Source organism: Fistularia commersonii, chromosome 13 (assembly GCF_037954325.1).
Source record: "Fistularia commersonii isolate RoL2024-O1a breed Wild chromosome 13, RoL_Fcom_v1.0, whole genome shotgun sequence".
Classification (NCBI taxonomy): domain Eukaryota; kingdom Metazoa; phylum Chordata; class Actinopteri; order Syngnathiformes; family Fistulariidae; genus Fistularia; species Fistularia commersonii.
The window spans coordinates 4,889,974-4,905,557 of NC_141296.1; the positions used below are offsets into that span (position 1 = coordinate 4,889,974).

General features: G+C 39.7%; 1 protein-coding gene across 1 annotated transcript; it reads left to right on the forward strand.

The window, feature by feature from the left end:
- The first annotated feature begins 49 nt into the window (after positions 1-49).
- On the forward strand, positions 50-5,398 carry eef1g (eukaryotic translation elongation factor 1 gamma). Its single transcript, XM_086157720.1, has 10 exons — positions 50-179; positions 893-1,051; positions 1,154-1,217; positions 1,825-1,967; positions 2,113-2,256; positions 2,348-2,477; positions 2,808-3,012; positions 3,360-3,532; positions 4,418-4,542; positions 5,053-5,398. Exons 1-10 carry the CDS (start codon positions 168-170, stop codon positions 5,209-5,211), a joined length of 1,314 nt encoding a protein of 437 aa, XP_086013846.1. The 5' UTR covers positions 50-167; the 3' UTR covers positions 5,212-5,398.
- The last annotated feature ends 10,186 nt before the right edge of the window (positions 5,399-15,584 follow it).

Genomic DNA, 15,584 nt, shown 5'->3' on the forward strand with positions numbered 1-15,584 from the left:
AATGTACACTCCATGACATGTATCGTTCCTGACGTGGCGTAAGGCCGAGCTCCGGTAGTTCGAGACGTGTAACGTGAGCGCGCACAGCCATCGAGGCCGCGCACGTTTCGAGGCCGTAAATACGTCACGGGGACGTACTACCGGTCTTTCTTTCTCTCGTCCTGAAGATGGCGGCAGGGGTGAGTAAGATGGAGAAAGGGCCTTTGTATTCTCTGTTTAAACTTTCCCAGTTCAATCCACTTAAAATCCGTCCGATCGTTGTTATTACACGGCGTTATTGGGTACCAGCAGTACTTTCCGTCCTCGATGGTTTTATTTTGGGGTGTATTTTTCATTCATTCTAACAATCGTTAGCCCGTTGCTATCCTGACGTTGCCTCATTCCGTGTGACGCCCATCCCCTCCAACTGACTTGTGCCACGTTACACTTTTAACTTTTTTCACTCTAAATACTCACAGTAATCTTGATTGCTTCGCTGCGTTACAATATACTGCTTGTGGTTGCGTATCCGATCGAGCGAACTCTAAATCAATGTATCTGAAAATTTCCATTTCTTCCCCTGTGATGCTAACCCTTACTTCACACATACGACACGTGAATTCTTCTAGCATCTGTACTAGCCATTTCCTACCCCTCTTATTGTTAGATTTGAGCGTGGCGTCTCACATCGACCTTTTCACCATTTTGAGTCGCAAAATCGTGCTCCATGGTTTTCATTAAAACCCGGTACTTGTTTTGAATCCTCACATCAGAGATCCATTTTATTTCAGCGCCAGTTAACATGATCTTTGGCCTAGTCAGCTGTGAGTTTCCTTATTGAGTGAGCTGCTACAAATCTCATCTAAACGTGTGCTATTCAATGTCATATTCTAACATTGTGTTCTCCCTGTAGACCCTGTACACCTACCCAGAGAACTGGCGGGCCTTTAAGGCGCAGATTGCTGCCCAGTACAGCGGTGCTCGCCTTAAGGTGGCCAGTAACTCCCCTGCCTTCACCTTTGGACAGACAAACCGTACTCCTGGCTTCCTCAACAACTTCCCTCTGGGAAAGGTTAGTGGGAAGCATTTGGTTTTTTTTTTTTTTTTAAAAAAAACAAGATTTTTTTTATATGCATAAAGTGATAACCGGCAACAAAAAAATGATGGTTTGCAGGTGCCGGCCTACCAGGGAGATGATGGTTTCTGCCTGTTCGAGAGTAATGCCATTGCTCACTACTGTAAGTCTGTCAATCAGTCAAACTGGGAATGAAAGTGTCCTGCATTGAGTTGTAGTCCTAACTTCAAAAATAGAGGGAAATACACCACTACTAAAGTGACAGTACTCCAGCAGTACTATTCTTCCTTGTAATAATTCATCATCATGATGCAACTGAATGTAGCAATCAAAATCAGATCTCTAGATTGACATTTGAGATGTAGTCAACTTAATTGGTATAGGACATGTTGTGTTTGGCCAACATTCAATGAGGGAGCCTCTCTTTATTTACATCCCCTGTCAATGGGCAAGGCAGTGTCTAGTCATGGCACCAAGTCTTAATCTGGCAGGGGTAGAGAGACTACCATATTCATCCCAGTCATCTCTGGTTCAGTGAGTAATGGCTGGTTCATGCTGTGGCCACAAGATGTATCGATTTGGTGTTTATACATTTTGCACAAGTCAACTTCAGGTTGTACAAACCAAGAAATGGAAACTTTTTTTGGTGTGTTTTCTAAATAGTGGCTGGGAAGAAAAGGTAGCAGTTGGCTTAGTTTAAAACTTGGATCAATTGTGTAAAGGAGTCTGAAACTATTCTGATCACAAATTACTACTCTTGTCAACTGCAGTGAGCAATGATGCCCTGCGTGGTGCCACTCCCCAGGCTGCAGCCCAAGTGCTGCAGTGGGTGAGCTTTGCTGATTCAGAGATCATCCCTCCAGCCAGCACATGGGTTTTCCCTACCCTGGGAATAATGCAGTTCAACAAGCAGGTGTGTAGCTCCTTTTTTTCCCCCACGGTCATGCTGTGTCATAGTTATTTTAGATTTATCTGTGAACAGACCAGTGCATACCCCTGTGATTGCGACACGGTTGTATCAGGTGTCGTTCTGCATAGTCATTCTCAACTCTGTCTAGGCCACAGAGCAGGCAAAGGAGGATGTGAAGAAGGTCCTGGCCCTGCTTAACCAACATCTTAACACTCGTACCTTCCTGGTTGGAGAGAGGGTCAGCCTTGCTGACATCACTGTGACTTGCTCCATGCTGTGGCTCTTCAAACAGGTTTGTGGTGCATGTTACAGAATTGCTGATGTTCCCCATATTGTAATATACAAGCTTCTTTTGAGTGCTAAAATCCCTCTCTTGACTGTAGGTCCTTGAGCCCTCTTTCCGTCAGCCTTACCCCAACGTGACCCGCTGGTTTGTCACCTGCGTCAACCAGCCCCAATTCAAGACAGTTCTGGGAGAAGTCAAGCTCTGTGAAAAGATGTCTCAATTCGATGGTAAGGATAGCTGCAGAAAGACACCTTTTAGAGGAGTTAGTTAGAATCTGTACCCTCATATCTACTTTCAACACGATAAGCATACTTTCGGTGAATTTGCTTTTGGGTTTACGTTTTGGAACAGTTAATTCAAATGTTCACTTTTACAATTGGGATGTTGTGAAATTTGCACAAGTCAATGGCTGATATGATTTACTCAACTTTTGTTGTACATCATTTTTATACTGGGTGATTGTTTACATTGCTTCCCAACTCTTAGTTAATGCCTATCCTTAGAATGTAAATTCCGATTAACACTAGAATATGTTCCTCATAATTCTATGACCATAGCCAAGAAGTTTGCAGAGATGCAGCCCAAGAAAGAGGCCCCTGCTAAGAAAGAGAAAGTAGGAAAAGAGGGAAACAAACCCCAGGAGAAGAAAGAGAAGAAAAAGGAAGAGAAGAAGCCAGACCCAGAAGAGGAGATGGATGACTGTGATGCTGTTTTGGCAGCTGAGCCTAAAACCAAGGACCCTTTTGCACACTTGCCAAAGAGGTAGAAGGGCCCAGAAGGCCTCCTTTTTTTTACTATATCAACAGAATAACATGCAATCCCCTGTCTTTGGGCAAGGCCGTGTCTCTGTCTGACATGGTCTTAATCTGACAGCGGAAGAACAAGTTTGCCATATTCATCCCAGTCATGTCTAGTTCAGTGAGCAAATGTCTGGTTCATGCTGTGGTCACATTTTGTTGAAATTTTACAATTAAAAATAAATAGAAATATTATCTGCATGAACAGTAGCCATGTTAATGTCCAATAATGTGAAACGTTACTTTGTTGCATGATTTCCCAATCTTTTCTAAAGCAGTTGACATTATCTTTTCCCCACATATTTGTTCCAGCACATTTGTCATGGATGAGTTCAAGAGGAAGTACTCAAATGAGGACACCCTAACAGTCGCCCTTCCCCATTTCTGGGAGCACTTTGACACCGAGGGGTTCTCAATTTGGCACTGTCAGTACAAATACCCAGAGGAGCTTACACTTGTCTTCAAAAGCTGCAACCTAATCTCAGGTGGGAATAACAAGAGGAGATGATCCAATTGCTTTTTGCAGCGGAGACTTGAGGCCTGTATATGGCAATGCGGTTGTTCGTTAGATCTATTATAACGAAGTTGGCCGGGGAGATTTTGTGCAAAGCTATGGTTTATCAGTAATGCGTCTTAACTTGTTGATTTTGATGCAGAAACAATTCATCTTAAATGCTCAGATGGGGAAAGGTGAAAGAATTAGAAATCTGAGTTTTTCCATTTATTGATATTTTTATGACTGTTTTTGACTTTTATCCAATGAGCAGATGGATTGAATGTAGCATAGCTATGTAGACAAACATCCTCCATTTAGGTTCCTCAATTGGTCTCATCCCTCAATATACATAACAGTTAAATATTATAGCACATGGGGTGTAAGGTTCATTTGCAATGAATGAGTCCCTCTTACATCCCCTGTCAATGGGCAAGGCAGTGCCTACTCATGGCACCGAGTCTTAATCTGGCAGGGGAAAAGAGACTACCATATTCATCCCAGTCATCTCCAACCCAGTGAGCAAACGGCTGGTTCATGCTGTGGTCACATTTTATTGTAATCTCACAATTTATTTACTGATATATATTTTTTTGTAATGGCTGGTTCATCCTGTGGCCACAAGGAAGTGTACTGATTGGTGTTGTAGATTTGTGGCGCTCGAGTCAATTTGAGGATGTGCAAACATGAAAAAGAAACTTATCTGGCTCCATTTGACCATTTTTAGTGTTGGTACATGCTTTCATGGCCAGTCTCAGATGGAAGATAACTTGACATGAATTCAATATAGCATATAAAGTAAGCCTATTGCTTGCTTCTGCAAATGCTCCTATTTAATTTTGGTTTCACCACGTTTAATAATTATCTGCCCCTCCAGGTATGTACCAGCGCTTGGACAAACTCAGAAAGAATGCCTTTGCAAGTGTCATCTTGTTTGGCACTGACAATAACAGCAGTATCTCTGGAATCTGGGTCTTCAGAGGCCAGGAGCTGGCCTTCACCGTAAGCTTTTTTTTTTCTTCAAGCCGAGATTACACTGTCCACAATGTCCTAATAAGAGGTCCCCACCCTGAAGCTAGTTAGTTCTTCATTTATGTGTATTGATAGAAAGTGTTACTTCAGTTTGTGGTTTCCTGAATTGTTCATAATATAGAATAAGAGGTCTGCAAATTTGACATTGGGTAAAACCCAGTTGAAAAATTAGATCATATTAATCTGGGTCATTGAGTAAAGGGGCTGGTTCATGCTGTGGCCTTAAAATCAAACCTCCTAAATATACATTGAGTCAGCAGAGAATTTTTCATTAATTTATCAGGAATGCACTTCAGAAAATTTCTTCTATCATTGAAAATGTTCAGAAATTAAGTTTTAATAGTTTAAATGCACATGTTAATTCAAAATATTTTAAATATTTCCATATGTTAGTTGAACAGTTTTCTAATTGATCATCTGATGCTTCAAACCTGAGGATATTTCACTTATACTAAACAGACGTTTTTGTTCCAAACCCAGCTTTCTGAAGACTGGCAGATTGACTACGAGTCATATGACTGGCGCAAGCTGGATCCAAACAGTGAGGAGTGCAAGACCATGGTAAAGGAATACTTTGCCTGGGAAGGTGACTTCAAGCATGTGGGTAAAGCTTTCAACCAGGGCAAGATCTTCAAGTGAGAGGACACTGGGAAAGTCTTGAGATATAGCACTCTGCCCCTTCAATCTTCAACACTTCAAGCAGCGGACTGTTGGCTACCTTTGACAACAACGGCATTGACACGGCAGTATATGAAAATGAGTTGTCTCAGTGGGCTCAGCTGTTTTGTTGTTTGACCTGAGAAATAAAGCATTTTCCACAATGCCATTCATGGAACTTGGATTTGTGGTTTTTCAGAAAATGTGTTGTGGGCTAAGTAGTAGCCCAGAGCTGAACACTATTTGTTTCCTTATGAGTCTAAAGAACTTTTTCCTCCTCACTGTAACTGGGTGTGACATTGCTTTTTGTTTTGTTATGGTGTTGATCTCTGCAGCTCAGCATTGAGCTAACATAACTTATTACAATTAAATGGTAAAGCATGCCAATTTGTCATTATTGCTTGCATTAACATGCCCTAACAGTTTTGCCTTGAAATGTTACTGCAGCGTTATACACAAAGCAACTTTTTTTTTTGAACATCAGTTTCAAATCCGGTTCGGTTGGAGATTGAATGTATGCATCTTATGTAACCGGTATGATACACACTTCAGTCATAAATGAAGCTGGTTAATAAAACCTAGTAAATTAAACTCAACTTTGAGAACACGTCGGAGAAAATCGCCTGCAGTAGCTTTTGTTGCCTCTAGAGGGCAGTTCAGGATAGTCTGAAGAAACAGGCGAAACAGGTCACTGCAAAAAATAAGTAGGTTGGTCTACAGTGGTTAGCAGAAAAATGATGGGGGTTTTCTTTTTATACCGTAGGTTAGTTGCTTTTGTGTCCTCCAGGATAAGAAGCTGTGGGTGCCTTTTTCCTTTTAACAAATGCACAATGTTTATAATTTTTGAAGTTGAAGTATTAAATTGTTTATTTTATCTTTTGTTTACAAAGTATGATAACTTCAAAATTGCAGGGAACATAACTTTTCTGTGCTCCGCTTTATATTGCATTGAATCCTTGGTTAAAATTGAGATACTTGAACAAAACCTCTTTTACCAGTTTCAACATTTGCATTTGGTCTCACTGAATTCTGGAATAGAGCACAATTTTCATGTAATTTATGTATTCAGCTTGATAAGCCCTAACTCAACCTGAGAGTCTGGGGTGGATCTTTTTATTTTAACTCCAGAGACACACCAGGAAGGAGTCATCCTAGAATGACTCAGATGTCATTTTTTCCACCAAACTAAGCATGAATTTGGCTTGCTGTTGAATCATGGAGGCCATTTTAGTTTGTTCTGAGGTCTCATGGAAATAAGAAAATGGAAATGTTCCCACAACAGCGAAGCGCCCAAGTCCTTGAACAGATGACTCACCCATCCTGCGGATCACAGTGGAAGAGGGCTGTAACTTGAGCAAATAACTCCCAACTTCACACACACAGCGCTAACTGTTACAACACTTCTGACGGCAAACCCCTCCATTTCCAAGGGAGTGGTGTTACAAAACCATTTCAAAACGCAAGCCAAACTGAAATTAATATGAGCATAATACACATCCGCTTTAAGTGCTAGTTTCATATACTCTCACATTATAATAAAGTCTTTACATTATGTTTTGTGACTTTAGAGTTCACAAACTAACTCCAGCAAGCCACAAGAACAATGGACTGCCATGTGTGATGCCAAAGGCAACTTTTTCCTTCCAACCTTTCCAGCCTCCTTGTCCCTAGGTCTCACTTGGCCACACACTGTTTCTTTTTCCTTCCTTTCTACTGGCTCTCTGCACATTTTTCTATGTTCATGCTGGTGCATGTGTGTGTGTGCATGTGCGCACACGTGTGTATGTGTGTGTGTGTGTGTGTAGGAGGGGGGGTTCCTAAAATCAGTTGCAATGAGGAGTGTACGCCTGTCAAGGGAGGACCATAGAGTGCCTGTATTGTTTCACTGCACAAGGTCCCCTGTGTGGATGTCAGCCTCTTGTAGAAGCTTTAGGCATGGGCTACATGTGCTGAGCATCTGGTGGTGCAAGACATGGGGCTGCATCTGGAGAAAAAGGACATAGTCCGGGGATTTCTTGAAATAGCAAGGTGAATGTCTTGAGCTACAGTCTGTAGGATGAAACCCCAAACGGAACCCCAAACACTGCAGCATTTTTTGATGAATTATTACCACTACTTTAATGACGTAGTTATTATGTTTGACAACCTTCGTTCGTAGACACAGACAGAAAAAGGTTGTTGCAGGGCAAAAGCATGTGTGGATTCCGCTGCTTAAATATGAATTGCCCTTTGCTTTAAGACAATGAAACATAAAGAGTAAGCCTCCACTGTTGATGTAGGAACGCTTCCAGGCGGACAGACATAAGACTAAGCTGCTACGCATACACAGTGCCACCCTCTGCGTTTTATGGAGTTTGCCTTCAACTCTCATCTGGGTTTGGGTTTGAAATCTCACTGGCAAACACAGACACGTGAAAATTGAGCTAAGGGAATTAGGGCCGGAAAAGGACTCTTAGTCAGCACCTAAGTGCTTCACCCAAATTGTCCCCTCTTTCTTTTTCAGGAGCAACCGAAGATGTTTGAGTGCTTACCTTGAAGTCAAGCAAAGGCAAGTAAGGAGTCTAGTAGTCTGACTCTCTCTGCTGTTTTTAAAGAGTTTGCGCACATTCATTAGTGTTGGAACGACATCCAGTCACACTTTTTAAAGGCATTCTTGAAAACAAAGATTGTATCCAAGGTTCTGAAGTGAGGGGCGGTTCTCAGCTTTTGTCCAATGGCAGATGTATGCACTCTGCATTTCTCTGTGGCACGAAAATGCAACATAGTAATTCAGTACTGGAATGGAATGAGGGAGGTCAAAGGTGAATACGCTGTGAGGCAAAAGCTAGAAGACAGGGAAATACCAGATGATATGTTACAAGGATCATGCAAACACAGCTACTTAACAATGGGTGCATGTAACATCCTGAAGGACACATGGAAAAGTGACTATTAATCAGTTATTATTTTGTGTTGCCCTGCAACCGAGGTTGCAACAGTGTAGAGAGGAGAGTGCGTGACATGAGGGAGGAGAGGTACAGAGGAGGGAAAAACAGACAGCCCCTGCATTTTTGGACATGAAACCCCAGAGTTGCCTCTGGCTCATATTACCAGAATCTGGAGGTGGAGCATGGGCAGTGACTTGTCAAGTCAAGTGCTCTATCGCTCCGCTGTACATTGATATTGGGTCCTATGCAGAGAAATCAGGACGGAATTTCTGTGAAAAATACCTCGACGGCCATTTAAGAAATCATTGCATCACAACCAGTTTGTGGCAAATATATCAGAGGGGCTCCAGGTTCTCAATTATCCTGTGATATAAGTGCAGTGATCTATTGCTGTAAATTCTTACATTATTAATTAATTCAGTGGCCTGGAAAGGACTTTTAGAGTCTGAAAATATTGACCTGAATCTAACTTAAAGCTGCAACATTTAATTAACAACTCTCATTTACTATTTAATAACGGTTCCAAAAATAAAAATATAAAACCCCTTTTTTTTTTTACAATTCCAGGACTTAATTTGAAAATTCTTATTGTTTTCTTTAGTCTGGATGAAAAATGAATCAACCAATGAGATTAGGGATTGAATGATTATATCAGTGTATTACGAAATTCTGAGTAAGGTAGAGACTTGTTCAACTTACATGATCTCCCCACTGAACCACTGAACTCAGGTTATAGCTGGATTTACACAACTGAACTGTAAAACAAGTATGGAATCTTACGAAACAATTTCCTTATAACTTGACAATTGAGCACTGCACATCTGTTTTACTTTGGCAGTTGCATGAAACCAGTTTTCCAAAAATGAGATACTGTAAATGCAAATGGTGGGGCTCTATTCAAATTGTTGGAACAAACCCTCACTCTGTACAGCTTAAGTTTTGACTGTGTTGGAAGCGACTTAAGTTTATGTGAAAGCTTCTCCTCACAAAACCAGCCTGATGTCGTTTGACGTTTTAAGACGGCGAAATTGGCATCCCTGTCATTTTAACCAAACCACAGACATTTATACTGCTCTCTATGATATCAGTATGCAAACTAATAAGTAATATTTATTCACATTCCATCACTGATCTTCCCCATGAAATGTGCTGGAGCCATAGAGAGGTCTGCTAAACAACAGACGTCTGTACCAAACTTTAGCTTCCGACATGGCTTCAGTTATTTTGAAGACATGTTTTAGGATAAAGTGTTTAAGTGAAAACTGTAGTTGGTTTAGCTTTAAATGAGTCATGTGAACCAACAGGTACCCCAACTGTGTTTTTGGGAGAATTCAGTTCTGCATCATGTCTGATCTTGCCTATGCTTCCATCCCACCCAAGGAAAGTTGTTGAAATATTTACAGCTATGACTGGAATGTGCTGCTCAGGAAGGTATCTACATGTGTTGAGGCGCAACAGATGGGATGTGTTTGACAAGGAGGGGATACTTGCATAACTGCTATCACCCTCCCCCTGGATCAATAGTTCAAAATAGTGAACAGTGAATGATTGTTTGGCTCTGTAAAGAAATGGATCATACAATCAATTGCAAACAGAGCTATCAGTTCCTTCATAAAACAATGACGGTTCTCCCCTGTGAATGTGGGCGGTTCATCATGTTGAAACAGTATTATCCATTAAAGTATGTAAATTGCTGTTTGCTAAATGTGGTGTCAATAATGTTAATCAGTCCATGGGAGATGTTTACAGCATAGGTCACTTCAGGTGTGTCTGATTTACTCGCACATTCCTACATAGGTTTCACTGTTACATCATACGGTTGAGCATCATCTCTAAGTAACAAAAATAACAACTTTGTGTTACACAAAGTCAGTTCCTTATTATGTTAAAAAACTGCTATGAAGCATGTGATATTTATCCATACACACACAGAGAGCATTGCCATGGAAACAACCCAGCAAGTACCTGCCCTCTTGCTTATTATGTTACCATAGCAGCCATCCCAGAATAGTCAGTTTTTCCCCCCTCCCTGCTTCTCCCTCGTGCTTTTGACTCACAACTTGCAGTGGAACCACAATCCAATCCGTCTCAGATTTTTCTTTTTTTTTTTTTTTTTATCTATAACATTCTTTGGTACCAAAGGAGCAGATCGTCTTTCTGAATCATCTGCGTTCATGTCTGTGTGTTCTTGCGTGTCTATGTGTGTTGGAAGAGTGTCTTGAAGTATTCACTGTGGGGAATTCCAAAAAGATTACGAATGATAAGTTGCTATGGTGATAGCAAATGTTCAGGCGAAGTGACCTGTGTATTTTGAAAGATAGTATATCTTAAATAGTGCGCATTTGGAGTCACTGGGAGACTCTAATTCTATTTGGTTCTAATCTGTCCAAGGACACAAGCTTCAAGAGTTAATTTAGCTTCTCTTTGTTTTGAGAAGCACAAGCTTTTGGTCTCTTTGCGCTTCAGAGGCAGAATAGTACAATATCAAAAGTAGCCGATTGAAATGAGGCAAGTGTTCAGGAAAAACTACCACCCATATGTCTAGCGACATAGTGAAAAAGGTGGCTTCGTCTTTGACAGACTCTTTATGTTTGTCTGTTCACACATATAGAGTTACTTATAATTGCATAAAGTTTGGTAAAACAACTTTGCATATCATGGCCCTGTTTTGGTTTCAATGTCCTATTCATTTTCAACAAACATAAATAAAATCCTGTTAAGCTTGCTAATTGAGCTGATGTTAAATAATTTGAAACAAAATAAACTGTGATCATAATCAAGAAATTGAGACACTATTAAGAATTGCTGTGCTTAATTTACACTGTAGTGATATTTAACAAAGCAGCTTTATTTTTTCCTGAAGAATACATGCTGTGTAGTATATTTGACATTCTTCACAACTGACAATGCTCCTTTTTTATCATGTTTATCTGACAGTGTCATCAAAATTGGTTGGCTAAATACTTGTCACAGTGGTGACAATATTGCTTTGTTCAAAACTTTGAATTCAATACAAAGAACTGGCCTCTTTGCAGCTAAAGTGGTTTGTAAAGTGAAATTTCTCCAGTTCCAAAATATATCACGGCATACAAAGTAAACATGTCAAAGACAACTACAAATTTTTAAATAATCAAAGGCAAGGATACCGATTATGTAGAACAGACTTTGCTTAATAGTATAACTGCTTTGATTTTTAAAATTGATTTAGGATACTGTTACACTGGCAATTTCAAAATAAGAATGTTAAAACATATATTCCTCCTTTGAAAAAGAGCAATTTAGAAGTTGTCTCCATTTGGAACTTAAAAGAGACTACATTTAGTTATAATCTCTAGTGTGTTGATAAATAAAAACCTCTATTGAATCTTGTGTTTCTGCGAATTATCCTGATGACTCATAGAGGCCTCTTGCCAAGCACACTGCTTGTGTTGTTTGTATTGGGGAAGGAATTTCAGCAGATAATTGTGACATTTTGCAAATATAATAGAGACATTTCTTATGGCTGATGACACTGTAACCTTTATTTGCCATTTTCAAAACTAGTGTTATTTGTCTCATGATAAAATCATAAATGTGAAATGTGTTAGGGAGTCTGAGGTGGTTGATTAAGTGCTTCACCCAGTCAAGTGGCAACTTCCATCAATAAGGCTTTTTGCCAATAACAGGCGAAACAATTACTCAAGCAAATGTGATATACTTTATATTATCATTAGCCTCAGGAGTGGTTTCTTATAATCAAATCAAAAGACAGTGTCATTCAGGGCGGTGCATGTGACTTCCCTTATCTTTTCTGAACAACTTATCACTCACACGCGCAAGCACGCACGCCAGACACATACACACACACATACAAAGCTATTGGCTATTGTTTGTCAGACATTAAGTTGACTTTAATTTTAACATAGCTTATGGACACACTGATCATTATGTAGCCCATACCAGGGCTAAAAAAATACCCTTTCCAAAATCAGGGCAGGCAAAATTTTCCCTTGTGAATTAGAGGTCCTTATGAGGCTGGTGTTTTTAACAGAGGCTCCCAGGCTGTGGCAACACCATGCCCACACACATGCAAGTATCCCCTCCTCTAATCCTATGATTTTCTCTTCTACTGTTTGCGTTGCCCTGTTTTTCATTGTAGTCATGAGTGTGACTCATCGTGCATCTCAGCCAAGCTATTCGCTCTGGTTCATGCTGGCTGACACACCTAGGACAAGGAAACACACCCATTCCCACATATCCTTGCATTCAACTACAATGACCGTGAAATTGTGACAGGGCAGATGGGGATTGTTAAAACATGTATTGATTGTATTAACATTGTTGAGTAAATTTCCAATTGCACTCACAACACTTAACTTTAACAAAACAAATGTAATTCATACACTTATCTGCTTGTTAACTCCTGCTACTGATGAAGAATTGAATGAAGGTAAGGCAAAGATGCAGGCTTTTGTCTGGATTGAGCTCATCAGTATCAGAGTAAACACTCTCCGGCATCAAACACTATTGACTAGTATCCTTCTGTTTACATATTGACACAGCACAGAGGTTGTCTGTCTGGAAACAGCAATTGCTCTAAGCTCAAACTGTCTTCAAAGGCTAAAACGGCCACACCTCACTGGCACAAAGTCAAACATGCAAGGAGCAGAATAAACAGAGTCACTACACACTTTGTTTGAGAAGGTAGGCAATCCTTTGCACCACAGTAGCAAAGTTTGTTGCACACTTAACTAGTTCTGCAAAAACATGGAGGGGAGCATATAGAAGAAGGATCTAAGTCTATAAGGTGATTCAATCAGTATTATTTACCTGTTTTTTTTCACATGTTATCTTCATAGGCCTGTGTGTTTACCTTCTGAGCAATTTTACTGTCCTTATATAGCCCAATTAATCCAATAAAAGTCACATGTAATTGTTTAGGTTTCCTATTTATCTTTGAGACATGTTGGGATTCCTCACATTCACGCACACACACACACAATACTTTCTTTTCTTTTGTAAGATGGCTCCGCTCTGTTTCTGAGAAAAACAAAATCAGATCTCTCATGACTGATATTGGTGTCATGTGGTAGTATTGAATATGCAATGTGTAACTGTGCGTGCTTGTTTGCGCGCACATGTACAAATTTGTGCCACTCCCTATCTTCCTTCAGAGTCACACTAAAACTTCCTCTGCATGTTTGGGTGTGACTTTTGAGCAAGAAGACAGGAGGGGTTTCAGAACAATGGTGCATGTTGGATAAGCTCTAAATTTCAGGCTAGAAGTATTGAACAACAAATACGTACACGTCCATGAACAGCCAATATGGAATTTCACACTTGCATCAATCTAATATAAATTTAATCACCTTAACTTTTTTAAGAAACTTGTATTCTATCCAGCATTTCATCTCAAGCCATGTGAAGTCAAAGAGTTGAAGCTTAACATTAATGAAAGATGATTTGTAACTATGGGAATGTTCCTGTGTGTTTGCACCTTGCATCCTTAAAATATAATTTATACTGTATATATGTGTTGTGGATTTTGCGCTTTATACCAGATCAGAGATAATCTGCCATGCAGGAGCTTTGGTTTAATGTGAGCTGTGCCAGAGATGGCAGTGGACCAGGAATCTGTATAAAACACCCCTTTTTAGACCAACATATCTACCATGCATATTGAGATGCAGCTGAGTTTGCTACTTTGGAGAGATGATGCACAGTGGAAAAACTCCAAGTCTACCCAACCCTGCATTTAGCCACCTGTAAAACTCAGAAAATGAGACACAGTAAGTTTAAATGAGGGCAAAGTCTTATTATCCAACTGACAGTCAGTTTCAAAAAATATTGAGTGACCTCCAACATATCAGATAAGAGCAACATCTGGAATTACCCTCAGAATGCAGAGCTGACTTTTTTTATGAATGACAATTGAGGATTCCACTGGCAGGGTTCATTGAAGGATAGACCATTCAGTAACATGGCATCACTAGAACATATCACCAAGGCAAATTACACCATATTCCAAGAACAAAGTGCTTTTGTCTCCCTGAGTTCATTTGAGATTTTCCACTGGGTGCCATGCACTGAAGTGGACACAACTTGCAAAAGCTATATGCCATCAAAGTCAGGGAATGAGTGACCCAACAATCATTCCCGATTGAACACATGTTGAAGCAACCAGTGAGTTAATGATGAGACTTAGAAGGATGTAAACAGGCAAAATTTAACTTACGCAAAGCTAAAAACATCTTTCTTCCCAGAAAGTTTCAAGTCGTTTTTTTTTTTTTACAGATTCAGCACTGAGAAGAACAACAGTGACAGAACGTCATGTGGCAACTAACTACACAAGTTTACAGTGTACAAGTGCTCTCGATGATCCCTTATGCTAATACAATTGGTATGATTGTCGGTTTACAATTCCCTCTCCTTCCCCCCTCCTTGAGCTGCCACCTTATCGTGGAGGAATGCCTTGGGATCCCTCAGAAGAGCTAGACCATGTGGCTGGGGAGAAGGAAGAAGGAAGTGTGGGTATCTCTGCTCCGGCTGCTGCCCCTATGACCCGACTTCGGATAAGCGGCAGAAGATGGATGGATGGATAGATGGATGTTTTACAATTCTCTCTACCAATACTGCGGGGCAAAAGGATACCTTACTCTAGCACTACATAATGAATGGAAGAATATATATTTGTGCTGCATAGTGGACAATATAATTATCCTTTATACATTTTTAAAGTCCCAAAATGGGAAGACACATTTCAGGAAACATTAAAAAAAAGGTAATCAAAACTGATATTTATTCATTTTAAATTGACAGTGAATGAATGATCAAGTCAAAACAATCTAATGATTACCTGTGGTTAATAATTTAATTAAACTAAGAACAACCATTTAAGAATTTATTAGTCTCTAAAATTATATGGAAGTGCTTCTACAAGCAAGTTCCACTCCTTTTCTTCTTACTCACATCTATAGAAGATTGTCTGATTCTGGGGCTACAATTGTTAAAACAGGAAGTGGGGCAATGTAATGAGTCAGATAAAAAAATACAGTTTGCTACAGGAAACTGTTTTCAATTACATTTTTAATCAATAAGTCAGAAAAAAATATATTACTGTCAATAGGAAAAATAACAATAAAAGCAGGAGGTTACAGGGAATATATCTATTCTATTGTATTCTAGAATACAAGAGAACTGCAAAATTTACTTTCCTAATACAAAAACTAAAAAAAAAAGTTATTTGTAAATGTTCTGGAGACTATGTGTAATAAAATTACTTTAATTCAAAAGTACCATAAATGTATAAATGCAAAGGCACGAATAAGTCTTTTAGTATAAATAAGTTTCATAACAAGCCAGTCTTATCAAGTGGGACTTGGGTCTAATTTTAAAATACCATGTGAATAAAGACATTTAAACTAGCTGCTACAGAACTTTGCCAAAACT

Bases quoted from the DNA above. Each gene is read 5' to 3' on its own strand.
- eef1g (XM_086157720.1), top strand. The intron at 1,968-2,112 runs GTGTGTAGCTCC...AACTCTGTCTAG, and splicing joins TAATGCAGTTCAACAAGCAG to GCCACAGAGCAGGCAAAGGA. The intron at 2,478-2,807 runs GTAAGGATAGCT...CTATGACCATAG, and splicing joins AAAGATGTCTCAATTCGATG to CCAAGAAGTTTGCAGAGATG.